The 26,182-nt window shown below is 55.1% G+C and overlaps 1 protein-coding gene across 3 annotated transcripts in view; it reads left to right on the top strand.

Moving 5' to 3' along the window:
- The first annotated feature begins 256 nt into the window (after positions 1–256).
- ARRB2 (arrestin beta 2) overlaps positions 257–26,182 on the top strand; it is a 44,774-nt gene continuing 18,848 nt past the window's right edge. Inside the window, exons 1-7 of one of the 3 annotated variants that reach the window (XM_066593754.1) lie at positions 257–355; positions 15,829–15,859; positions 16,210–16,270; positions 18,492–18,536; positions 19,529–19,725; positions 19,855–19,914; positions 21,839–21,906. In XM_066593754.1, coding sequence (XP_066449851.1) covers positions 333–355; positions 15,829–15,859; positions 16,210–16,270; positions 18,492–18,536; positions 19,529–19,725; positions 19,855–19,914; positions 21,839–21,906 — 485 coding nt within the window. In that variant the 5' untranslated portion in view covers positions 257–332. Of the gene's footprint in view, positions 356–15,828; positions 15,860–16,020; positions 16,122–16,209; positions 16,271–18,491; positions 18,537–19,528; positions 19,915–21,838; positions 21,907–26,182 lie in introns of those variants that run through there. The other 2 variants (XM_066593752.1, XM_066593753.1) reach the window with 2 other exon arrangements.

Raw genomic sequence — 26,182 nt, 5'->3', positions numbered from 1 at the left:
AAGATGCGAGCCCAGTGACCTGATTTACATATCCGTACGCACACCGTCCTTATCCAATCAGAGCGTTTTTACCCCGAATCCCCCTCACGAAGATGCCGTGAGGGGGCATCCTCTCACGTCATGACGTCACTACACACCTTCAGTGGGGCGTCAACTCTGCCGTCTAATTAACGTAGATGGGCGTGGCAACCCGAAACGTTCTCAGCCAATAACAATCCACGGTGTCTGGGAGCGTCCTTGGGCTCCGCCCTGGATGTAACCGTGCGCGTCCCCGCTAGGGAAGGGGGGCAGAGAGCGCGCGGCCCCGTGAGCGAGGCGGAGGATCCGGGAAGATGGGGGAGAGAGCGGGAACACGGTGAGTCCTTGCGGTGTGATCACCGGAGTTGTCAGCAGAGCTGCTGTGTGCATACTGCATGACCGAGCCCGAGTGCTGTATCCAGTGCATGAAGTGGCTATATACACTGTTGTCCTGGGTGGGTATATACACTGTACACTGCTCCCCCGGGTGGGTATATACACTGTACACTGCTCCCCCGGGTGGGTATATACACTGTACACTGCTCCCCCGGGTGGGTATATACAGTGCTGTATATGCTGCCCACGGTAGGTATATACACTGTACACCGCTGTATATGCTGCCCCGGGTGGCTATATGCACTGTACGCTGCTGCCCTGGTTGGGTATATACACTGCTGTATATGCTGCCCACGGTGGGTATATACACTGCTGCCTTGGGTGGGTATATACACTGTACACTGCTGCCCCGGGTGGGTATATACACTGTACACTGCTGCCCCGGGTGGGTATATACACTGTACGCTGCTGCCCCGGGTGGGTATATACACTTTACGCTGCTGTATGTGCTGCCCTGGTTGGGTATATACGCTGTATGTGCTGCCCTGGTTGGGTATATACACTGTACGCTGCTGCCCCGGGTGGGTATATACACTGTACGCTGCTGCCCCGGGTGGGTATATACACTGTACGCTGCTGCCCCGGGTGGGTATATACACTGTACGCTGCTGCCCCGGGTGGGTATATACACTGTACACTCCTGTACGCTGCTGCCCCGGCTGGCTGTATACACTGTACGCTGCTGCCCCGGCTGGCTGTATACACTGTACGCTGCTGCCCCGGCTGGCTGTATACACTGTACGCTTCTGCCCCGGCTGGCTGTATACACTGTACGCTGCTGCCCTGGCTGGCTGTATACACTGTACGCTGCTGCCCTGGCTGGCTGTATACACTGTACGCTGCTGTATATGCTGCCCACGGTGGGTATATACACTGTACGCCGCTGCCCCGGGTGGGTATATACACTGTACGCCGCTGCCCCGGGTGGGTATATACACTGTACGCCGCTGCCGCCCCGGGTGGGTATATACACTGTACGCCGCTGCCGCCCCGGGTGGGTATATACACTGTACGCCGCTGCCGCCCCGGGTGGGTATATACACTGTACGCCGCTGCCGCCCCGGGTGGGTATATACACTGTACGCCGCTGCCGCCCCGGCTGGGTATATACACTTTACGCTGCTGTATATGCTGCCCTGGTTGGGTATATACACTGTACGCTGCTGTATATGCTGCCCTGGTTGGGTATATACACTGTACGCTGCTGCCCCGGGTGGGTATATACACTGTACGCTGCTGCCCCGGGTGGGTATATACACTGTACGCTGCTGCCCCGGGTGGGTATATACACTGTACGCTGCTGCCCACGGTGGGTATATACACTGCTGTATATGCTGCCCCGGGTGGGTATATACACTGTACGCTGCTGCCCACGGTGGGTATATACACTGCTGTATATGCTGCCCACGGTGGGTATATACACTGTACACTCCTGTACGCTGCTGCCCCGGCTGGCTGTATACACTGTACGCTGCTGCCCCGGGTGGGTATATACACTGTACGCTGCTGCCCACGGTGGGTATATACACTGCTGTATATGCTGCCCCGGGTGGGTATATACACTGTACGCTGCTGCCCACGGTGGGTATATACACTGCTGTATATGCTGCCCACGGTGGGTATATACACTGTACACTCCTGTACGCTGCTGCCCCGGCTGGCTGTATACACTGTACGCTGCTGCCCCGGCTGGCTGTATACACTGTACGCTGCTGCCCCGGCTGGCTGTATACACTGTACGCTGCTGCCCCGGCTGGCTGTATACACTATACGCTGCTGCCCCGGCTGGCTGTATAGACTGTACGCTGCTGCCCCGGCTGGCTGTATAGACTGTACGCTGCTGCCCCGGCTGGCTGTATAGACTGTACGCTGCTGCCCCGGCTGGCTGTATAGACTGTACGCTGCTGCCCCGGCTGGCTGTATAGACTGTACGCTGCTGCCCCGGCTGGCTGTATAGACTGTACGCTGCTGCCCCGGCTGGCTGTATAGACTGTACGCTGCTGCCCCGGCTGGCTGTATAGACTGTACGCTGCTGCCCCGGCTGGCTGTATAGACTGTACGCTGCTGCCCCGGCTGGCTGTATAGACTGTACGCTGCTGCCCCGGCTGGCTGTATAGACTGTACGCTGCTGCCCCGGCTGGCTGTATAGACTGTACGCTGCTGCCCCGGCTGGCTGTATAGACTGTACGCTGCTGCCCCGGCTGGCTGTATAGACTGTACGCTGCTGCCCCGGCTGGCTGTATAGACTGTACGCTGCTGCCCCGGCTGGCTGTATAGACTGTACGCTGCTGCCCCGGCTGGCTGTATAGACTGTACGCTGCTGCCCCGGCTGGCTGTATAGACTGTACGCTGCTGCCCCGGCTGGCTGTATAGACTGTACGCTGCTGCCCCGGCTGGCTGTATAGACTGTACGCTGCTGCCCCGGCTGGCTGTATAGACTGTACGCTGCTGCCCCGGCTGGCTGTATAGACTGTACGCTGCTGCCCCGGCTGGCTGTATAGACTGTACGCTGCTGCCCCGGCTGGCTGTATAGACTGTACGCTGCTGCCCCGGCTGGCTGTATAGACTGTACGCTGCTGCCCCGGCTGGCTGTATAGACTGTACGCTGCTGCCCCGGCTGGCTGTATAGACTGTACGCTGCTGCCCCGGCTGGCTGTATAGACTGTACGCTGCTGCCCCGGCTGGCTGTATAGACTGTACGCTGCTGCCCCGGCTGGCTGTATAGACTGTACGCTGCTGCCCCGGCTGGCTGTATAGACTGTACGCTGCTGCCCCGGCTGGCTGTATAGACTGTACGCTGCTGCCCCGGCTGGCTGTATACACTGTACGCTGCTGTATATGCTGCCCACGGTGGGTATATACACTGTACGCCGCTGCCGCCCTGGGTGGGTATATACACTGCTGCCCTGGATGGGTATATACGCTGCTGTATATGCTGCCCATGGTGGGTATATACACTGCTGCCTTGGGTGGGTATATACACTGTACACTCCTGTACGCTGCTGCCCCGGCTGGCTGTATAAGCTGTACGCTGCTGCCCCGGCTGGCTGTATAAGCTGTACGCTGCTGCCCCGGCTGGCTGTATAAACTGTACGCTGCTGCCCCGGCTGGCTGTATAAACTGTACGCTGCTGCCCCGGCTGGCTGTATACGCTGTACGCTGCTGCCCCGGCTGGCTGTATACGCTGTACGCTGCTGCCCCGGCTGGCTGTATACGCTGTACGCTGCTGCCCCGGCTGGCTGTGTACGCTGCTGCCCCGGCTGGCTGTGTACGCTGCTGCCCCGGCTGGCTGTGTACGCTGCTGCCCCGGCTGGCTGTGTACGCTGCTGCCCCGGCTGGCTGTGTACGCTGCTGCCCCGGCTGGCTGTGTACGCTGCTGCCCCGGCTGGCTGTGTACGCTGCTGCCCCGGCTGGCTGTGTACGCTGCTGCCCCGGCTGGCTGTGTACGCTGCTGCCCCGGCTGGCTGTGTACGCTGCTGCCCCGGCTGGCTGTGTACGCTGCTGCCCCGGCTGGCTGTGTACGCTGCTGCCCCGGCTGGCTGTGTACGCTGCTGCCCCGGCTGGCTGTGTACGCTGCTGCCCCGGCTGGCTGTGTACGCTGCTGCCCCGGCTGGCTGTGTACGCTGCTGCCCCGGCTGGCTGTGTACGCTGCTGCCCCGGCTGGCTGTGTACGCTGCTGCCCCGGCTGGCTGTGTACGCTGCTGCCCCGGCTGGCTGTGTACGCTGCTGCCCCGGCTGGCTGTGTACGCTGCTGCCCCGGCTGGCTGTGTACGCTGCTGCCCCGGCTGGCTGTGTACGCTGCTGCCCCGGCTGGCTGTGTACGCTGCTGCCCCGGCTGGCTGTGTACGCTGCTGCCCCGGCTGGCTGTGTACGCTGCTGCCCCGGCTGGCTGTGTACGCTGCTGCCCCGGCTGGCTGTGTACGCTGCTGCCCCGGCTGGCTGTGTACGCTGCTGCCCCGGCTGGCTGTGTACGCTGCTGCCCCGGCTGGCTGTGTACGCTGCTGCCCCGGCTGGCTGTGTACGCTGCTGCCCCGGCTGGCTGTGTACGCTGCTGCCCCGGCTGGCTGTGTACGCTGCTGCCCCGGCTGGCTGTGTACGCTGCTGCCCCGGCTGGCTGTGTACGCTGCTGCCCCGACTGGCTCTATACGCTGCTGCCCCGACTGGCTCTATACGCTGCTGCCCCGACTGGCTCTATACGCTGTGCGCTGCTGCCCCGGCTGGCTCTATACGCTGTGCGCTGCTGTATATGCTGCCCACGGTGGGTATATACACTGTTGCCTTGGGTGGGTATATACACTGTACCCTGGTTCCCCCGGGGGGGTGGGTGTATACACTGTACCCTGGTTGCCCCGGGGGGGGTGGGTGTATACACTGTACGCTGGTGCCCCGGGGGGGGGGGTGGGTGTATACACTGTACGCTGGTGCCCCGGGGGGGGGGGTGGGTGTATACACTGTACGCTGGTGCCCCGGGGGGGGGGTGGGTGTATACACTGTACGCTGGTGCTCCGGGGGGGGGGTGGTGGTGTATACACTGTACGCTGGTGCTCCGGGGGGGGGGGTGGTGGTGTATACACTGTACGCTGGTGCTCCGGGGGGGGGGTGGTGGTGTATACACTGTACGCTGGTGCCCCGGGGGGGTGGGTGTATACACTGTACCCTGGTGCCCCGGGGGGGTGGGTGTATACACTGTATGCTAGTGTATCTGCTGCCCCGGGTGGGTATATACACTGCCGTGTCTGCGGCCCCGGGTGGGTATATACACTGTACCCTGGTGCCCCGGGGGGGTGGGTGTATACACTGTACCCTGGTGCCCCGGGGGGGTGGGTGTATACACTGTACCCTGGTGCCCCGGGGGGGGGGGTGGGTGTATACACTGTACGCTGGTGCCCCGGGGGGGGGGTGGGTGTATACACTGTATGCTGGTGCCCCGGGGGGGGGGGGGTGGGTGTATACACTGTACGCTGGTGCCCCGGGGGGGGTGGGTGTATACACTGTACGCTGGTGCCCCGGGGGGGTGGGTGTATACACTGTATGCTAGTGCCCCGGGGGGGGGGGGGGGGGGGGGTGTATACACTGTATGCTAGTGTATCTGGTGCCCCGGGGGGGTGGGTGTATACACTGTACGCTGGTGCCCCGGGGGGGGGGGGGGGGGGGGTGGGTGTATACACTGTACGCTGGTGCCCCGGGGGGGGGGGGGGTGTATACACTGTACGCTGGTGCCCCGGGGGGGGGTGGGTGTATACACTGTACGCTGGTGCCCCGGGGGGGGGGGGGGTGTATACACTGTATGCTAGTGCCCCGGGGGGGGGTGGGGTGGGTGTATACACTGTATGCTAGTGTATCTGGTGCCCCGGGGGGGTGGGTGTATACACTGTATGCTAGTGTATCTGCTGCCCCGGGTGGGTATATACACTGCCGTGTCTGCTGCCCCGGGTGGGTATATACACTGCCGTGTCTGCGGCCCCGGGTGGGTATATACACTGCCGTGTCTGCGGCCCCGGGTGGGTATATACACTGCCGTGTCTGCGGCCCCGGGTGGGTATATACACTGCCGTGTCTGCGGCCCCGGGTGGGTATATACACTGCCGTGTCTGCGGCCCCGGGTGGGTATATACACTGCCGTGTCTGCGGCCCCGGGTGGGTATATACACTGCCGTGTCTGCGGCCCCGGGTGGGTATATACACTGCCGTGTCTGCGGCCCCGGGTGGGTATATACACTGCCGTGTCTGCGGCCCCGGGTGGGTATATACACTGCCGTGTCTGCGGCCCCGGGTGGGTATATACACTGCCGTGTCTGCGGCCCCGGGTGGGTATATACACTGCCGTGTCTGCGGCCCCGGGTGGGTATATACACTGCCGTGTCTGCGGCCCCGGGTGGGTATATACACTGCCGTGTCTGCGGCCCCGGGTGGGTATATACACTGCCGTGTCTGCGGCCCCGGGTGGGTATATACACTGCCGTGTCTGCGGCCCCGGGTGGGTATATACACTGTACGCCATGTACACTGCTGTACGCCATGTACACTGCTGTACGCCATGTACACTGCTGTACGCCATGTACACTGCTGTACGCCATGTACACTGCTGTACGCCATGTACACTGCTGTACGCCATGTACACTGCTGTACGCCATGTACACTGCTGTACGCCATGTACACTGCTGTACGCCATGTACACTGCTGTACGCCATGTACACTGCTGTACGCCATGTACACTGCTGTACGCCATGTACACTGCTGTACGCCATGTACACTGCTGTACGCCATGTACACTGCTGTACGCCATGTACACTGCTGTACGCCATGTACACTGCTGTACGCCATGTACACTGCTGTACGCCATGTACACTGCTGTACGCCATGTACACTGCTGTACGCCATGTACACTGCTGTACGCCATGTACACTGCTGTACGCCATGTACACTGCTGTACGCCATGTACACTGCTGTACGCGCCGGCCCGGGTGGGTATGTACGCTGGTGTATCTGCCGGCCCGGGTGGGTATATACACAGTACGCTGCTGCATCTGCCGCCGCGAGTGGGCGTATCGACCCGGCTGCATCTGCCGCCGATCCGCTGCCGTAGTCCACAGTCCGCGCGGCTCCACAGTCCGCGCGGCTCCACAGTCCGCGCGGCTCCACAGTCCGCGCGGCTCCACAGTCCGCGCGGCTCCACAGTCCGCGCGGCTCCACAGTCCGCGCGGCTCCACAGTCCGCGCGGCTCCACAGTCCGCGCCGCTGATCCGCTGCCGTAGCGAACATCCCGCGGCTCCACAGTCCGCGCCGCTGATCCGCTGCCGTAGCGAACATCCCGCGGCTCCACAGTCCGCACCGCAGACCGCTGATTGTGTGCTGACCATCTCCGCAGCGTGTTGCCAGGATTTTGAAACTCTCCTCTAATTTGCTGCTTCTGTAAATGGCGCGGCTTCTCCACAGGGAAAACCGCGCCAACATTGTGGGTTCTGGCGCGGAGATTGCCGTGATTTTTAACTCGGCCCGCTGCGAACGCAGCCTCAGGGTTGTTCTCACGGCGAGCTCCACATTCTGTTGCGTTTTTTTCCGTGCACCCTCACGCAGATTTAACCCTTTTGATGCGCAAAATTCCTGTGTGGCATGTCAGATGCGGATCGGCGCGCTCGTCCGTTATTCCACGGATGGATTTTGCCCTCCGTCAAGGTTGAATCCACGCGTGGCGCCGCGGCGGAGCGCTGATCTTTACTGTTTTCACTCGGCGTAATTGATGGGGCATAAAAAAAATCTGCATCAAAATCCGCCGCAGTGAAGGATGAGGCGGCGGACATGTTGTCCCCAGCAGCCAATCACAGCGCAGCTTTCATTTTACCTCAGCTGTCCCAGAAGTAAAAGCTGCGCTCTGACTGGTTGCTCGGGGCAACCAAGACCGTTTTGACCACTGAGGTTCGCTGTGCAGTAACTGAGGGGGACGTTCTCCTCCTGCCGCCGCCATGACAGTCCTATGAGCGTGGGTGCGCCGGTTTTTCTCCGGCCGCTCGGACAGCCGGGGTTCTCTTGCTTAACACTTGGCAACCATTAGTCCTGTAGCCATCGGCGTGGCCGATGTTCCCCTTTCTGTTCCTTCCTCCTTTTATATTCGGCGCTGCGGTTTCGGATCCTCATCCTGTTGAGTTTCACAATCTGCCACCCTTCTGCCTGAGGTTCAGTCTCCACTGCCGCTCCGGCATTCTGTTCTTGAATCAGATTATTTTCGTACTCTTGCGTACGGCGTTTGCTTTCCCTTATGCTGTGTACACGGTCGCGGTATTGCCGCAGGTCATGTGTACAGCCGCGGACGCACTTGTTTACCCGGGCGGAGGGCGCATTGCGACACGTATGAGGGAAGCTACTCGTGTTCAGTGGATGCAGTATTTACATGCGGACACCTGCGGTCTGGAAACCTTCGCGCTCCTCCGCCGTCCCGCCGCTCACGGTCACTTTTCCTGTGACTTTACCTGTAATCTACTGCTCTCTGCTATCAGCCGGCTGAAGCGGAATAAAATGTTTTTAAAATAGTCTAAGTGAGAAGACGTTGGGCTGCCCCCCCTCCCCCGGCGATGGCTTATCTCCAGCGCTGCGGACGTTTGCCTCCACACGTGTGACTGATATCGGCCGCGCCGTTATAAGCTGATAACGACGCCTGGTAATGTGACCGGCGGTGCCACCTCACAGCGCGGGCGGACACGTGGCACAGCGCTAACGACGCCTGGTAATGTGACCGGCGGTGCCACCTCACAGCGCGGGCGGACACGTGGCACAGCGCTAACGACGCCTGGTAATGTGACCGGCGGTGCCACCTCATAGCGCGGGCGACACGTGGCACAGCGCTTCTCCTGAAGCCAATCTTACAAGTAAAAAGGACAGTTTGCTCGTCTGCGCCATTTTATAGACACAGATAAATCGTTTATTTACCGTTTTAAGAGCGTTCAGCGCGCTGCGCCCGGGTGGGGGGAGGGGGCATTGGGGTTTAGGGCGACTGAGCCAACGACGATTCTCATGCTGGCATAAATGAATAATCATTCGATCGCTGGCCGCGGCTTCAGTAAACAATTGGCGCTCAAATTAGAACGATACGGTAATTGCTCGTTAGCGGTCCGGTGTAGGAGATCTTAGTCCATCAGCCTGAACTGTTTGGGTCGGTCTCATTGATGGTGTCCCTGATGGTTGTCATGGCAGCCGGAGGCCTAGTGAGAGCCTGAAGACCCATCGCCATAGGACTTCTGTTACCCCACACACGTATGTCCTCCGCCGCTGGGGTTTGTACGTGGTCCGCTCCGTACGTGGCGGACGCCTGCCTTTGTGCGTCGCGCGCTCTGTACGTGGAGCCGGCTGCCTGTCTCTGTGCGTCGGGCGCTCCGTACGTGGCGCCGGCTGCCTGTCTCTGTGCGTCGGGCGCTCCGTACGTGGCGCCGGCTGCCTGTCTCTGTGCGTCGGGCGCTCCGTACGTGGCGCCGGCTGCCTGTCTCTGTGCGTCGGGCGCTCCGTACGTGGCGCCGGCTGCCTGTCTCTGTGCGTCGGGTGCTCCGTACGTGGCGCCGGCTGCCTGTCTCTGTGCGTCGGGCGCTCCGTACGTGGCGCCGGCTGCCTGTCTCTGTGCGTCGGGCGCTCCGTACGTGGCGCCGGCTGCCTGTCTCTGTGCGTCGGGCGCTCCGTACGTGGCGCTGGCTGCCTGTCTCTGTGCGTCGAGTGCTCCGTATTGCGCCGGCTGCCTGTCTCTGTGCGTCGGGCGCTCCGTATTGCGCCGGCTGCCTGTCTCTGTGCGTCGGGCGCTCCGTATTGCGCCGGCTGCCTGTCTCTGTGCGTCGGGCGCTCCGTATTGCGCCGGCTGCCTGTCTCTGTGCGTCGGGCGCTCCGTATTGCGCCGGCTGCCTGTCTCTGTGCGTCGGGCGCTCCGTATTGCGCCGGCTGCCTGTCTCTGTGCGTCGGGCGCTCCGTACGTGGCGCCGGCTGCCTGTCTCTGTGCGTCGGGCGCTCCGTACGTGGCGCCGGCTGCCTGTCTCTGTGCGTCGGGCGCTCCGTACGTGGCGCCGGCTGCCTGTCTCTGTGCGTCGGGCGCTCCGTACGTGGCGCCGGCTGCCTGTCTCTGTGCGTCGGGCGCTCCGTACGTGGCGCCGGCTGCCTGTCTCTGTGCGTCGGGCGCTCTGTACGTGGCGGCGGCTGCCTGTCTCTGTGCGTCGGGCGCTCCGTACGTGGCGCCGGCTGCCTGTCTGTGCGTCGGGCGCTCCGTATTGCGACGGCTGCCTGTCTCTGTGCGTCGGGCGCTCCGTACGTGGCGGACGCCTGTCTCTGTGCGTCGGGCGCTCCGTATTGCGCCGGCTGCCTGTCTCTGTGCGTCGGGCGCTCCGTACGTGGCGGACGCCTGCCTTTGTGCGTCGCACGCTCTGTACGCGGCGGCGGCTGCCTGTCTCTGTGCGTCGGGCGCTCCGTACGTGGCGCCGGCTGCCTGTCTCTGTGCGTCGGGCGCTCCGTACGTGGCGCCGGCTGCCTGTCTCTGTGCGTCGGGCGCTCCGTACGTGGCGCCGGCTGCCTGTCTCTGTGCGTCGGGCGCTCCGTACGTGGCGCCGGCTGCCTGTCTCTGTGCGTCGGGCGCTCCGTACGTGGCGCCGGCTGCCTGTCTCTGTGCGTCGGGCGCTCCGTACGTGGCGCCGGCTGCCTGTCTCTGTGCGTCGGGCGCTCCGTACGTGGCGCCGGCTGCCTGTCTCTGTGCGTCGGGCGCTCCGTACGTGGCGCCGGCTGCCTGTCTCTGTGCGTCGGGCGCTCCGTACGTGGCGCCGGCTGCCTGTCTCTGTGCGTCGGGCGCTCCGTACGTGGCGCCGGCTGCCTGTCTCTGTGCGTCGGGCGCTCCGTACGTGGCGCCGGCTGCCTGTCTCTGTGCGTCGGGCGCTCCGTACGTGGCGCCGGCTGCCTGTCTCTGTGCGTCGGGCGCTCCGTACGTGGCGCCGGCTGCCTGTCTCTGTGCGTCGGGCGCTCCGTACGTGGCGCCGGCTGCCTGTCTCTGTGCGTCGGGCGCTCCGTACGTGGCGCCGGCTGCCTGTCTCTGTGCGTCGGGCGCTCCGTACGTGGCGCCGGCTGCCTGTCTCTGTGCGTCGGGCGCTCCGTACGTGGCGCCGGCTGCCTGTCTCTGTGCGTCGGGCGCTCCGTACGTGGCGCCGGCTGCCTGTCTCTGTGCGTCGGGCGCTCCGTACGTGGCGCCGGCTGCCTGTCTCTGTGCGTCGGGCGCTCCGTACGTGGCGCCGGCTGCCTGTCTCTGTGCGTCGGGCGCTCCGTACGTGGCGCCGGCTGCCTGTCTCTGTGCGTCGGGCGCTCCGTACGTGGCGCCGGCTGCCTGTCTTTGTACGCTCCATATGTGGCGCAGCTGCCTGTCTTTGTACGCCGCTCCGTTTGTGGTGGCGCCTTTGACAGATGTGATTGGAGAAAACTCCGATGGGCTCCCCACATGCGGGCGAGCCTGGTATCGTGCCGTGATGCCCTGCTCAATATCGCGCCCACCAACGTGTGATTTACCTGCGGATGCGAGGCGGTTTTGCCTGAAAAACTCTTCACATCGGTGAGGTTTCACGTGCGACGGAGGATCAGAAGTGTTTCCCATTGATTTCCATGGAGCACATCGCAGGGCATGCGAGGCATTAAAGCTGCCATTCAAATCGATGGGCAGTGCGTTCCGAGGGACGTGAAGATAGAGCAGCCATCGCTCCTGTATATGACTCCATTCACTGGTAGGGATCAATCCGGAGTGAAGCCAAAGGAAGGATTATCACCGGGACCAGCTGGCGGGCGTCTGCCCCCAATAAGTTGTCTTGTGTAAAGGGGACCTTCATTATTTAGATGCCGCTGTCAAATAGGCCAGCAGTATTTAACTGGCCTGACAGGCAGTGAGTGCCTGCCGTCCCCCCCGAAGTGCCTGCTCCCTAGCCCCTCGCTGGGTGCTGTTCAGGTGTCATGGGGGCCGGGGGCCTTGTGAAGGCTCAGAGGGTGCGGTGTTTCTCTCCGTTGGTATGTGCCTATGCCCCCTGCTGACATTCAATACACTGTAATGAAGTATTGCAGTACACTGTATAAACGATCAAATGATCACTGGCTCAAGTCCCCTATGGGGACTAAAAGTGTTGATGCGTCCATTAAAGTCAGAACTATTAAAGTGAATGCCATCAGTGACAACATCGCCCCCTGTCCAAGCAGAAATGTAAAAAATCATTTGCACCCCAACATGGAGTCAATAGAAGCTACAGGCTGTCCCGTGAAAAACGAGCCCCCACAACCGCACCTGCGGGGGATAAATAAGTTACGGCGGCCAGAAGATGGCGGCGGAAGGCAATCTGTTACTGTATACACGCGGCATCATGTGATCATATGGACCCACAGAATGATGTTACGTCATTTTCGCCATGTATGTTGTAAAAAGTGTCCCCTCCGCCACCGCCTTACTCCTCTTGGGGGAAAAAAAAGTCAAAATTGAGGTTTTTTTTGTTTTTAACCCAATCACACGGCGCCGTAAATGGTGCCATCGAAAAAGACAACTTGTCCCGCAAAAACCCAAATCCCGGCGCACAGCGATGGAGAAGACGTTACGATGATTGTGAAAGTGGGAAGGAAAAGATAAAAATATCAGATGCACGCGGGAGCGCCGCGCCATTCACTGCCGGGGCGCAGGTGGGGATGCGGCGCTCACTTACCTCCCTCTGTCCCATGAATGGAGCGGTGATCACGCATGTGGTGTTCTGTTGGGGGTCTCCATCAGTGGGGGTCCGGCAGACAAGTATTCTGTGTCCTGTGGAGAAGGCATTTCTTTTTAGTGGTAGATCCCCCTTTATAGTGACCCTCTGAGCCCGGACAAACCAAGATGGCGGCACCTCTGCTCTGACTAGCTGATGCACGCTGCGCATTGTGCGTCGTTATGTAAGGGGCGGTCGCTCACATTACTGGCCCAGCGAATGACAACGATGGAATGATCGGTATTTAAACCAAACGTTAACTTCCCCCGCGATGGCTTATCTCCAGCACTGAGGACGTTCGCCTCCGCACATGTGACCGATATCAGCCGTGCCGTTATAAGCTGATAATGTGACCTTACCCCCCCCCCCCACCAAACCGCCCAAATGAATGTGGTATCTGTGTAATAGCAGCGCCCACGGCATTACGCCAACATATTACTTGCACCGCACGGGGAACGCCGGTACAAATAAAACGGGCCAGAATTGCAGATTTTGTTAATCCTGCCTCTAGAGAAAAAATGGCATAAAATCAATCAAAATGTTTGTTCCCAAAGATCAGATAATGCCGCCTGGAGGTCACGGCAGACGACACGCTGTGCCCTCGGACTACCGCCGCGCCAGGGGAAACTTAGGCCGATGGCCGCGATTTGTCCGCGTGAAATCACACGCCGAAAACAAATCGCGGCATGTTCTATTTCTGTGCGGGGCTTGCAGAGGCGGGCACAGGCCTGTCAGTAGTGCCGGGCCGGCTCTGCGCCATCTCGCCGGCAGCCGGCGCATAGCAGGAAGCAGAAGATGCCAGGTGTGGGTGAGCCACGGGCCTCTGCAGGGGCATGGCACCGCATCCCATTGCGAGAATTCTTGCAGCAGGATCCGACGGGGCCGTCTGCAGGCGGCATAATTAGTGTTTTCTGTCTACAAAAATAGCAAAACGTAAAACCCCTGTATAAACGTGGAGTCGCCGGTGGATACCGGGCGCACCAAAAGCTGTAAAAAGGAAATCCAAAGATGAGTTGGTCATTAAGGCAAACAGGCGGAGTCACTGAGGCGGATCACACGGGGGCGGCGCGGTATGGACTGTGAACCCCACCCCCACATCGCACTCCCCACCATATGAACCCAAGGATGCGAGGCGCCTCCCATCACTTAGGGGATGCAGGGATCCCCCCCCCACAGCGGTCACAGCAGAGGATCGCCAAGTTCTCTCATCGCTTTCAATAGGGCTGCGCTGCGAGATCACGTAGAAGATAGGACAGGCCACCATTTGTGTGGTGCCGTGCAGGAGGACATCGCTCAGGTGTGTGACCCCATTCAGGTTATCGGGGTTCGTATTTGTGCGTCTCAAAGCACACACCTTGCGTGACCTTATCGCGGTGTGAAGCGGCCGGAGGGGCGGCGGCGCGGTCCTTCAGTTATTACTTGTACAGCGAATGTGACGGCTGAACGATTCCGGTGCGAACAATATATCCGCGGTACACGGAGCAGACGGCCGAGCTGGCGGTGATGGCAAGCGATAAGTCGCCGGGTGTAACGGGCTCTGGGGGCTTATACACAGGGTGAGGGTCATGTGACGCCACGAGCTGCTGGGGGCTTATACACAGGTTGAGGGTCATGTGACGTCACGGGCCGCTCATCTGCGCACCGCGGCAGAACACCCTTAATGTACTGAAAATCCTCTAGTAGTGTGAAATGGGGGAAAATAAACAATTTCGTCATCTTTGCGGTTTTCTTACACTGTCGCAAAAATTACCTGATGACTCTTTCCCGTTGGGCAGTACGATTACATTACCAAATTTATAGTTTTTCTACTTATTTTTGCTTCACTGCTTTAAAAAATGTTTTTAGACTAAATCCGTTGTCTGCCGCCTCTCTGCCCGCCGTACCCGGCTTGTTCTTCCGTCACCTAGCTCTGCGGCGGCTCGTTTGCAGGACGACCTGCAGTTTCTATTGGTACATTTTTGGAGCACCTACAAACTTGTTTGATCACTTTTTATTACATTTTTCCTTGGAGATGGGGTGACCAGAAAAAAGCTAAATTCTGGTATTGCCTTTTTTTCCCGCAGCCGTTCAGAGCGCGCATCAAGTGTCATTTTGACAGATCTGACATTTACGGACACGGTGGTGTCAAATTTTTTTTTTCTCAGATTTTTTTAAATATTATGCATATGGGAAAAGGGGTGTTTCTGAATTTTAATATACTTTATTTTTATAATAAACTTTTATTTCACTTTTTCATTTCTTTTCTTAGCCGCCCCCAGGGGGGACTTGAGCTTGTGATTGTTTGATGACTTATACCATATACTGCAATACTTCAGAATTGCAGTGTATATGGTTTTCCTGCTGGCATTCTATTAAGACTGGCCACATGCGCATCCTAATAGACAGAAATACATGGCAGCAGAATGGCACCTCACAATCTCATTGCAGAGGGGTAGTTTTGGAACCCCCTAAACGTTCATCGGGGCATTTTGCTGGCTGGTGGCAGCTGTCGGCAATAGCGGTACCTGGCCTGCATGGTTGGCGCCCGATTTTGTTCTATACAAACACTGACGGGTGTGCGTGTGCGCCCAGAAGCCTTAAGGGGTTAATCATATTAACGTCTGATCGGAATAGGTATCAAATCTTTGGGGGTCTGCCGCTCAGGACCCCTGCTGATCAGCTGATTGAAGCCGTTATGTGCTCAGGTGACCTCTATGGCCTTTTTTCAAGCCAGTGATGTCACATTCATTTGTCACATAGCCTGAGAGCAGCTCTGTCCGTCCAAGTGACTGGGATTGATCTGCTATACCAAAAACTCCCACTACAAACTGTACAGCGCTGTTCTATGCAGTGAATACCTGCCCTGGCCTCTAGCAGGCATCAGGAGCAGCAGACCCACAGCAATCGGGTATTGATGACTGTTCTTGAGGATGGGCTGTCGGCTGGAAAGCCCCTTTAAATCCTGTTGTAGTCTTGGGGCTTTGGGCTGTTTAGCAGCGCCACTTCTCCTTGTTACTTCTCTGAGGGGGTGTAGAGGGCGGAGTATAGGACCCAGGGGACACCCACGCTAAGGTTAGAGGGCTTTTCTGCTCTTGAACCTTGCAACCCTATGTAAACCAAAAATCTGCGTCGATGTCACATGACTACGTCACATGATCAGCTGACGCATAAGATTATAGCATTAATGCATCTTTTTCCTTTCTCCTTGCAGAGTCTTCAAGAAATCCAGCCCGAATTGTAAGGTGAGCAACTTGTGGCCTCCAGCGGAGGAAGGGTTACTGGCTCCTATCGTTACTGTCACCATAGCGGCCCCCAGTGATAGGCGGCGTGTTATCTCCGGAGGCCGGGTCCCCGGGGAGGGGGGGGGGGTACGGGGCGAGGTAAACAGACAGATAGAGCTCTGCAGATACAGAGGCGAGCGGGATGGACTTGTTAGATTTGGAGAAGATCCTCTGCGATGTACCCCGAGGCCTCACTGTGTACAAGAAGCAGCTGCGGGACGTGGTAATGACGCCAGCGGGGCAGTAGGGGGAGCTCTTGGAAGGGGCAAAATACATATGCTGCTGATCTAACGCTCTCCTGTTTCTTACAGCTGACCGTCTACCTGGGGAAGAGGGATTTTGTGGATCACCTTGACCGAGTAGATCCTGTCGGTGAGAACCTGTTTGTTCTAAGATGTTGTGCGTCTTGGGTTGTAGATCTTTGGCCAGGACTTCTCGCCCTAATCTCACGTTGTCAGTAAATCCAGATTACGGCCACTGGGGAGCGCCATGGGAGTCCTCCATGCTTATATACTTCATTTCAGCATCGCCGTTTTATTTAAAGGGGCAGGCATCACAAAATAAGGGGCTTCACATTAAGTCTCCTCAGCCGCCTTGAGTTATCTCGGGCTCTGTCATGAGTAACAGATGCGGGGGACATAATGGCCGGTGCCCAGCTCTCCAAACACCCTGAACGGCAGGTAAATCTACACTGTTGTCACCTTAAATGTGGAGCCTTGGACTTATTCACATAAGTGATATTGCACTTTTCATATGTCTGGAATGTAATGATGGAGCTGCAGTGAAGACTGACACCCACACAGAGCAGTTGGAAAGTAGTGCAGCTCTGCCTAGCGATGCAGCGTTACACCGCATTCAGGGTCCTTGGAAAGCTGAGCGGCACTACATATCTATACAAGTCTATATAATGATTGCAGAAGACCCAGATGACTCAAAACCGGCTGGCCAGTAGCTCATCGGGGTCCATGATGTACGAGTCCCAGCAGTGTCCAGTGGCTGCTATTTGGGCATATAACCTAAAGGTATTGCTAACACTGGGGTGAATGTGATAGAGGTAGAAGCGAATGTCTTAGGCCAGGCTCACACGAGCGTATTGTTACAGCGTACTCCACGCGTGCGTAATCAGCTGTACCAATCTGCCATAGGCGGCCATGTTACTGCTCACATGACTTGTGCGAAATACGCATGCAAGATAAATTGCATATTCCAGAGCTGCACTCACTATTCTGCTGGTGGAGTCACTGTGTACATACATTACTTATCCTGTATTGATCCTGAGCTACATCCTGTATTATCCTCCAGAGCTGCACTCACTATTCTGCTGGTGGAGTCACTATGTACATACATTACTTTTCCTGTACTGTTCCTGAGTTACATCCTGTATTATACTGCAGAGCCGCACTCACTATTCTGCTGGCGGAGTCACTGTGTACATACATTACTTATCCTGTACTGATCCTGAGTTACATCCTGTGTTATACTCCAGAGCCGCACTCACTATTCTGCTGGTGGAGTCACTGTGTACATACATTACTTATCCCCTACTGCTCCTGAGTTACATCTTGTATTATACTCCAGAGCTGCACTCACTATTCTGCTGGTGGAGTCACTGTGTACATACATTACTTACCTGTACTGATCCCGAGTTACATCCTGTATTATACTCCAGAGCTGCACTCACTATTCTGCTGGTGGAGTCACTGTGTACATATATTACTTATCCTGTACTGATCCTGAGTTACATCCTGTATTATACTCCAGAGCAGCACTCTCTATTCTGCTGGTGGAGTCACTGTGTACATACATTACTTATCCTGTACTGATCCTGAGTTACATCCTGTATTATACTCCAGAGCAGCACTCTCTACTCTGCTGGTGGAGTCACTGTGTACATACATTACTTATCCTTTACTGATCCTGAGTTACATCTGTATTCTACTGCAGAGCTGCACTCACTATTCTGCTGGTGGAGTCACTGTGTACATACATTACTTATCCTGTACTGACCCTGAGTTATATCCTGTATTATACTCCAGAGCTGCACTCACTATTCTGCTGGTGGAGTCACCGTATACATACATTACTTATCCTGTACAGACACAGCTTATCCGGGCTTCAGTAATGGAGGGTGCAGTTCGTTTCCCGTCTGTCACATGACAGGTGCTTACTTTGTGCAGCCACTGAACAAGCAGAGGGTACTTAAGAGAGTGCAGCCTTGCAGATCTGTGAATACAGCTCTGACCGCACAAGAAGGGGGATCAGCACTGTTAGGCTGGGTTCACACGGGGCGGATTTGCCGCAGAAATTCCGTGCAGAATTTCGCCGTGGCAAATCCGCATGCGGCTGCTAATCCCGGGATTAGCCAGCCTTGTGGACGAGATTTCTCAGAATCTCGGGTTTTGCAGCGGCGGTTCTCCCGGCGGAAATCTTGCGGTTTTTCGCTGCGGCCAAACTGCGAGATTTCCCCCGAGAATCCGCCCTGTGAGAACCCAGCCTAAGCCCCCTATAGGATGCCGGAATGCAGTGTCCTTGATTGTTGTTACTTTGTAACCGCTTATCTCTTCCGCTGCTCACCGCTTGTGTTGTCTTGTAGACGGCGTTGTTCTGGTGGATACGGATTATCTGAAGGATCGCAAAGGTAATTCTTCCCCACCGGGGGGCGCACATGTGATGTCACTTCTAAATTGATCCAGCAATTTTTTAATTTCCTCTTGGCTCCTCCCTCCACCCTCGTCTTAAAGGGGAACTACCAGGCTTTAGAAATGAGGCAGTTTGTAACTTCCTAGTAACTTGTGCTTCTGCTATTCGGGGTCTTCCCACCGGGGTCTGTGCGTGGCATGTGACCGGGAATAGTTCTGGTGATGTGCTGGATGACATCTGCCATGGAAATCCCCCGGACGCACTCACAGCCTCCGTGGCCCTTATTTACGAATGTGTTATGACAGATTCATGTGTAAACGGCGCCAGAGTTGAGGCGCACGGGTTTTAGACAAATTTACAAAGGAAGGGGTATCTGGCGCACGTTTCTGGTGCGCGCTCGTTTTCGTGCGTGATTTTTGCCCCCCTTTTTTGTTTTGACGTTCTGTCTGATTATGTTATATCAGCGGATGATGCAAAATAACATTTTTGGAGCAAAATATATTTCCGAATGCAAACCGCGCAATTTTGGCGCCCCTAGTAGTGTTATGTGGAGACTGGCCCATTTTGTGGCTTGTTATAAACTACATGGCTGGGCGTGTGCCCGCCGGTAACCAGACTTAGTTTTCTGTATTCGTACATAAAGCAGAATTTAATTTGTGATGGAATAATATTTAAGACTATAAATTGCCACATTTTGGCGCATGCGGCGCTGCTATGCGGGAATTGGTGCATTTTTGGCGCATCTTGCCTATCTTCAATGCAGCTTAAATTGTGCCGAAGTTACACGTCCGTGCGCCACTTTTGTAAACTTGGCATAATTAGGCTGTTAACGCAGTATCCGCCAGTAGTCATCAATGAGGCCCCTTGTATATTACGATATACCCTTGTTATAAAGTTCTGGTCGCCCCTTTAATTTGAAGCCTCTCCCCTCCTCACCATTGTCGATCCCGATCCCCCTCTCCCTATCTCACTCGTTCTCTCCCCCTTCAGTCTACGTCACCTTGACTTGTGCTTTCCGCTATGGCCGGGAGGACCTCGACGTCTTGGGCCTGTCGTTCAGGAAGGACCTTTTCATCTCCACGTTCCAGGCTTACCCCCCTCTGCCGGAGGAGAAGAAGCCCCTCACCCGATTACAGGAGCGCCTGATCAAGAAGCTGGGGGAGCAGGCCCACCCGTTCTTCTTCACCGTTAGTTTCCTGATTTTCTTCTTTCTTCTCCTCCCTTCTTCCTTCTCATCCCCCGACCCTTCTTTTCCTCTTCCACCCGATATATTTCAGTCGCTTTTATTCTCCCTCGTGTTTTTGATTTTTACCCAGATTCCACAGAACTTGCCATGTTCGGTGACGCTCCAGCCAGGACCAGAGGACACTGGGAAGGTGAGTGACGGGGTGGACATTACTAAATACTTGCATTAGTATGAATCTTAGGGTGGCTTCACACAAGACAACTTTGGTCCAAATAGTTGCTCAGTCAAGCGAATGTCAGCAAAACTTGTTCCATGTAAACCTGGCCACCCACAGGCCATCCGCTAGTCTGTTTCTGCTCACCTTAATAATCTGGTGTAAACAGGCAATCGTGGTCTTTTAACAACTATTCAAAGTACTAAGGACCACCTGTCCATGAGTGAGTTACATGTGATGATGTCACAGTCATGTGATCAGTCAATGGGCCTCTAAGTCTGCCCCTGATCACATGACAGTGATGTCTTCACAGCTCCTACATCCCTGCGCACTGAATGAGGGATTTCATGTGATCAGTCACCGGGGCTCCACACGGCTGGTTTAGGACCTGTGATGACGTCAGTCGTGTGATCAGAGTATAGCTCAGAACCCCGGTGACTCATCAAATGATGGTGACATCATCACAGGTCCTGTAAGCGATTGGCTGCTGTCCAGTTTTGCTGGTTTAGGACCTGTGATGATGTCGCCGTCACATGTCGGGGCAGAGCTCCAAGCCAAGGTGACTGATCACATGACGGTGACATCTTCACAGGTCCTGTAAGCGATTGGCTGCTGTCCGGCTCTGCTGGTTTAGGACCTGTGATGACGTCACCCTCACATGTCGGGGCAGAGCTCCGAGCCAAGGTGACTGATCACATGACGGTGACATCTTCACAGGTTCTGTAAGCAAACAGCTGCTGTCCGGCTCTGCTGGTTTAGGACCTGTGATGACGTCAGTCGTGTGATCAGAGTATAGCTCAGAACCCCGGTGACTCATCAAATGATGGTGACATCATCACAGGTCCTGTAAGCGATTGGCTGCTGTCCAGTTTTGCTGGTTTAGGACCTGTGATGATGTCGCCGTCACATGTCGGGGCAGAGCTCCAAGCCAAGGTGACTGATCACATGACGGTGACATCTTCACAGGTCCTGTAAGCGATTGGCTGCTGTCCGGCTCTGCTGGTTTAGGACCTGTGATGACGTCACCCTCACATGTCGGGGCAGAGCTCCGAGCCAAGGTGACTGATCACATGACGGTGACATCTTCACAGGTTCTGTAAGCAAACAGCTGCTGTCCAGCTCTGCTGGTTTAGGACCTGTGACAAACTCCAATCCCTTTCACTATATTATATTAGTAAGTGGTGCCACCACAACCACTGGTACTATAATTTACCTAATACTTACTAGTCAACAACTATGCATTCCCTGTTTCTGTTGTTGTCCTTTTCTTCGCACTCTTCCTGTTTTTGCCCCTGATGGGGTATAACAGACCACCAGTTCCAGCGCCATTGTGTCTAAGCGAAACAGGCGACACTCCAGGGGGGAAAAAAGTGCAAAAAGTGTATCACTGAGCAGCAGAAAAACATCCCCTGTCAGATGGTTCCAGATTTCTGCTGCCCCATGCTGATGGGAGGTCAGAATTTGGCGCAGGCAGCATGAATCGCTGACCCCTTCCTGTCAGCTGGTCAGAACATGTCACACCTCCATCTACTGTGCGACAACTACAAGAAACCCCCACTGATAATCCTGCAGAGCGTTTCCATCACTTACTACAATCTACACCATGATGAATTGCTGCGGTTCTGAAGGCCAAAGGAGTCCAACGCGTCACTACTATATTTTGTGTGCGGACAGATGTTTTTCTTAGATTAGTTTTGTATTCTGGATCTGTTTGGGGAGGGGATTTTGTATTTATTTATTTTTACATTTTTTTTTTAGACTTAAAGAACTTTTTTAACCATTTTTTGCAGTCTGTTTTGACTGCCAGCACTCTAGTAGTATTTGCCGTACGTCCGCCTCTGTATGTTGTCTCCCTCTACCTCAGTGCGGTATGTACTGAATCTCATTGTATTCTCTTTAGGCCTGCGGTGTCGACTATGAAATCCGTGCCTTCTGTGCCAAATCCATGGAGGAAAAGATGCATAAAAGGTGAGACAGATATTGGTGGCACGTAATACTATATAATCGCAGCATCTAGATGTCCGAGTAATGGAGACCCGGCAGCCAACACACACAATGCCTCATGGGGTGCAACAAATATGTTTTTTGTTTTTTTGTATCTCGTTTCTAAGCTGAGATACGGCCACTTACAGTTACAGGCCCAAAGCCTGAGACTGCACTACTGACAGACCCACACTTCGGCCCGAGAGGATGGCCATACAGATGCGGTTGGCTATTTACAAGATCTGTGAAACAAGACTGGAAGTGATGGAGATTGGAGAAGGGAATGTCTCAGTAGTGCAGCCTCAGGCTTTAGATTCGCATCATCTCGGAAAAAATTGAAAAAAAAAAGGTTTTCACAGTGTTAACCCCTTCCTGTTGACGCCCTTCCTGTATTCATTTTCTTCCCCCCCCCCACTTTCAAAAAAACAAAACTGTTATTTTTCCGGTGACCCGTCCACAGGAGGGACGGCTTTATGTGATACGAAGCGGAAAAACGCAGTTGCGCTATTTTTTGAGGCTCTTTTATAACGTTCACGGTGCAGTAAAAAGAACATTATTTATGGACTTCTGAGACAAAACCAAAAAGCCCTTTTAAAGCGGCTGTGAGGATCGTTCTCGGCCAGGTGACCCGTCTTTGCGGCACGAAGGAGTTTTGCTTCGCTTTTTAGTACATTTTTTTTTCTCTTGAAGTCAGAGTAACTAAAAGAATTGTAGTTCAGGCTTTGTGTGGAGGTGTTACCGCTGACTTTATTAATAATGCCATACTTTAATTGGACTTTTACGGACGCGGCGACACCATTTTTCTTATTTGACGCCTGGGAATAGGAGTAGAGCTTGTAAAAACGTGTAAAATGTTATATTTTGTAATTAAAAACAACGCCGTTCTTTTCGGGTTTTTTTCTGTTCCCCATAGGGGGTCTGAGTGTGCGATCGTTTGATGACTTATAGTGTAGTGCCGAAGGCATGTCTTAATAGCAGAACCATCATGGCAGCCCTGGGGTTTTTAGCCGGCACAGTGCGATCTCATCGGGACCTCGGAACAACGATCGGGGCCTTTAAATGCTGATGTCAGAATGGGAAGCTGCATTTAAAGGGGTGTTCTCTCCAGTCTCAGCTGGCGCAGGTGGGTATTGGCTGTCAGACGGCAGACAGCTCCTGAGCGCCCCCTCATACATTGAGACCTGACGGGTGCCATACATGTACGGTTTGTGTTGGGAAGGGGTTCGTTGTCAATAATCTCTTATAAACATTTCTTCCGTCAGGTCTGCTTTAATTGTAATCTGTCTGGCGGACGGGTCTAACTTTATATCAATGCCTCCCGTGATGCCAGGCCACCGTTGCCTCCGCATTATTGCTGGTTCTGGCAGAACTAGACAGATCTGGGTGTTTGCGGATATCTGACGTTGTGCCATGTATTGCTGCCAGGTAATTACTGGGTTATTATCTATTACTCAGCGCTGCCAGCCAGTAAATGGCGAGGGCAGTGCCCCCTGCGGACTGAGCGATGGTGTCTTGGAAAGAAGCTCATGTGGTGTTTCCTTATATACCTTCCCCTATGGGATCCGGCTGCTGTGATGTTTACTGCGCGTCTCCGAGCAACCAACCGCAAGCTGCGATCAGTAGATGACGCCACAGCACCTATGGGGCATCGGTCCTTGGGAAGGGGGCATGAGTGAACATTTGGGATGGCCTGTATTGTGCTGTCATGCTCACAGGAAGCACGCACAGCGCCCCCTGCATGGATTACATGTGAGAATGGATTATAGTTAAAGGGGTTTTCCGGGACTGAACTACTGATGACCTCATCGATCGATGGGGTTCCACTGCTCAGGACCGCTGGCAATCAGCTGTTGTCAGGCCTGCTGCCCATGTGCTTGGAGCCAGAAGCTGACAGCTCTGTCCACATTGCAGGGTTGGTTTTGCAGCTCCCATTGATTTCTGTGCTGTACTAACCCCGGCCACTGCCATGTGTACGGAGCCGTCTGCTTCCAGCTCTGCCTGCACTGCCGGGGGCCCGCCAACAGCTGATCACTGATGATTCCGAGTGGTGGACCCCACGATCAACTAATGATGGTCTAAGTCCTGGAATACCCCTTGTAATACCAGAGAGGGGGAGTTCTTCTTACGAGGAGCTCCCCTTGTGCTGCGGATCCACCAGTTCCCAGACACCTTGTCAGTCTTCAGACCTTCTCTGACTACTCAGTGATGACCTGAGCAGCGCTGGCCAATCCATAAGCAGCGTGAAGTGTCTGCTGACCAGGACTGTGAGGAGCGCTGCGGCCATCTTGGAAGGCAGAAGAAGGACCTAGATATTGAAACAAGGGCGGCAGGTAATATACGTACCCCTACCCCACCAAACACACAGCTGTGTCTGCGGGACCAGAGGGTTGAGTAAGGTGGCTGCTACCGCGCGGGGCCTCCTGCCCAGTCTTGTGATAAATAGGTCTCTTGCCAGCAGGGGGCACCAGTTCCAATTGCTCCTAGCTTGTGATGACCTCTGTGTGTGGAGCCAGATGTTGGCGGTATAAGGACTCCTACGGTGTGACTGTTGTGTAACGTGTACAAAGTGTCCCGGCCCGTGTAGTAGAGCCCCCCTCCCCGCCCCCTCCGGTGGTCCGCCGCCGCCTCCAGGAGCTGCACTGGCTTCGTCTACGCATCTTCCTGTTTCCTGAGTGACTGCTAGAGAAGGCTGTCACGATTTACAAGAAGGGGAAGCCCAATTAACTCCTTTTAACCCCTTAGTGACACGGCCTATTTTGGCCCGAGGATGCAATGATTTTCGGGGCTTTTCATCTCCACTTCTTTTTTTTTTTACATTGATCATCCAGCGTAAATAACAGGATACTTTTTTCTGTAGGTTGGTACAATTACGTCAATTCCAAAATTATATATATAAAATTAGGTTTTTCCATTTTTGCACAATAAAATCCCGTTTTAAAAAAAAACAAAAAACAAAAACACTTTTTGTTGTTGTGGTGCAGCGGGGATTCATAACTAGTTCTCCGCCTGGATGGATACGGTTGTGTATAGATGGCGCTCTAAGAACCATTCCGACAACTTCTAGGGGAGGGATTGGTCTGACTGTGTGTGTGTGTATATATATATATATATATGTTAGTCCTTGGATTGGTCTGACTGTGTGTGTGTGTGTATATGTGTATGTGTGTGTGTGTGTGTGTGTGTGTGTGTGTATATATATATATATATATATATATATATATATATATATATATATATATATATATATATATATATATTCGTTAGTCCTTGGCTTGGTCTGACCGCCTGCAGATACTGACTACTCCGTTGGGTCGCTCTTTGGAATCTAATAGGGAAGTTACACACAGGGTTACATAAGTGGCAATCCCCTAGTGGACATCTATTGTGTAAGGCTTCTTTAACCCCTTCCTGCCGTGGCCTTTTTCATTTTCTTTCTCCTCCTGTTTTTCTGCTGCCGGCTGCTTCTTTGCATATAACTTATCGGAAGGCTTAAATGTATAAGTGGGGTGAGATGGTAAGAGGCGGTTTGCAGGGGGGTATTTATGACACGGGGCTGCCTTCACCCTGATGAGAGAATCGTGCCAGATGTGTGTGTTGTGACCCCGTTCTTTTGACTGAGGTCCTATACATTAGCTAGATGTTTCCTGCTTGGCACCGCGATGCAATGCTATGCGAGATACAAATCGCGGCCTGTGCTATCTATCTGAGATGTCGCAGCGCCGGCCCATTGAAAATAATGGGAGAACTCCGCCATCCTCTCCTGCGGCTGTGACCGCCGCGCCGGAGGACCCCTGCTTACCACCAAGTGAGGGGAGGCTGTTTTTCACATGAGCGCCTCGCATCCCCCCCCCCCCCCCCCTTATAATTTTTTCCTTTTTCAGTCGTGCAGCTGTGTGAAGGCTCTCTCTTTTAACACAAGGTGACCTATAATTTTTAGCCTTTTTATTGTTTTTTGTATTCAGTTTTTTCTTCAGCAGTTGGTGTATTCTTTTATATATTTTTTCAGATAGGACTCGCCGTGCAGGATAAAGGGATGTTTTAATAAATTAGACTTGAATTGCTGCGGAATATGTTGGCGCTTTATAAATAAAGATTATTATTATTATTTAATGATTTTTTTTATTTTTGAGAAGACTGTCTTAAATTCACTGATACATAAACCTCGCCCCTTCCCCCACCACCACCTTCCCCATTGAGGCCAAGGCAGCAAGCACCTGTATCACTGACCAGCACTGACTTTACGGCTAGGGCTGTGCTGCGC

Source organism: Eleutherodactylus coqui, chromosome 2, assembly GCF_035609145.1.
Source record: "Eleutherodactylus coqui strain aEleCoq1 chromosome 2, aEleCoq1.hap1, whole genome shotgun sequence".
In the NCBI taxonomy this organism is placed as follows: Eukaryota; Metazoa; Chordata; class Amphibia; order Anura; family Eleutherodactylidae; genus Eleutherodactylus; species Eleutherodactylus coqui.
The sequence above is the reverse complement of the archived record's forward strand: the minus strand, read 5'-3'. Positions and strand labels throughout refer to the sequence as shown.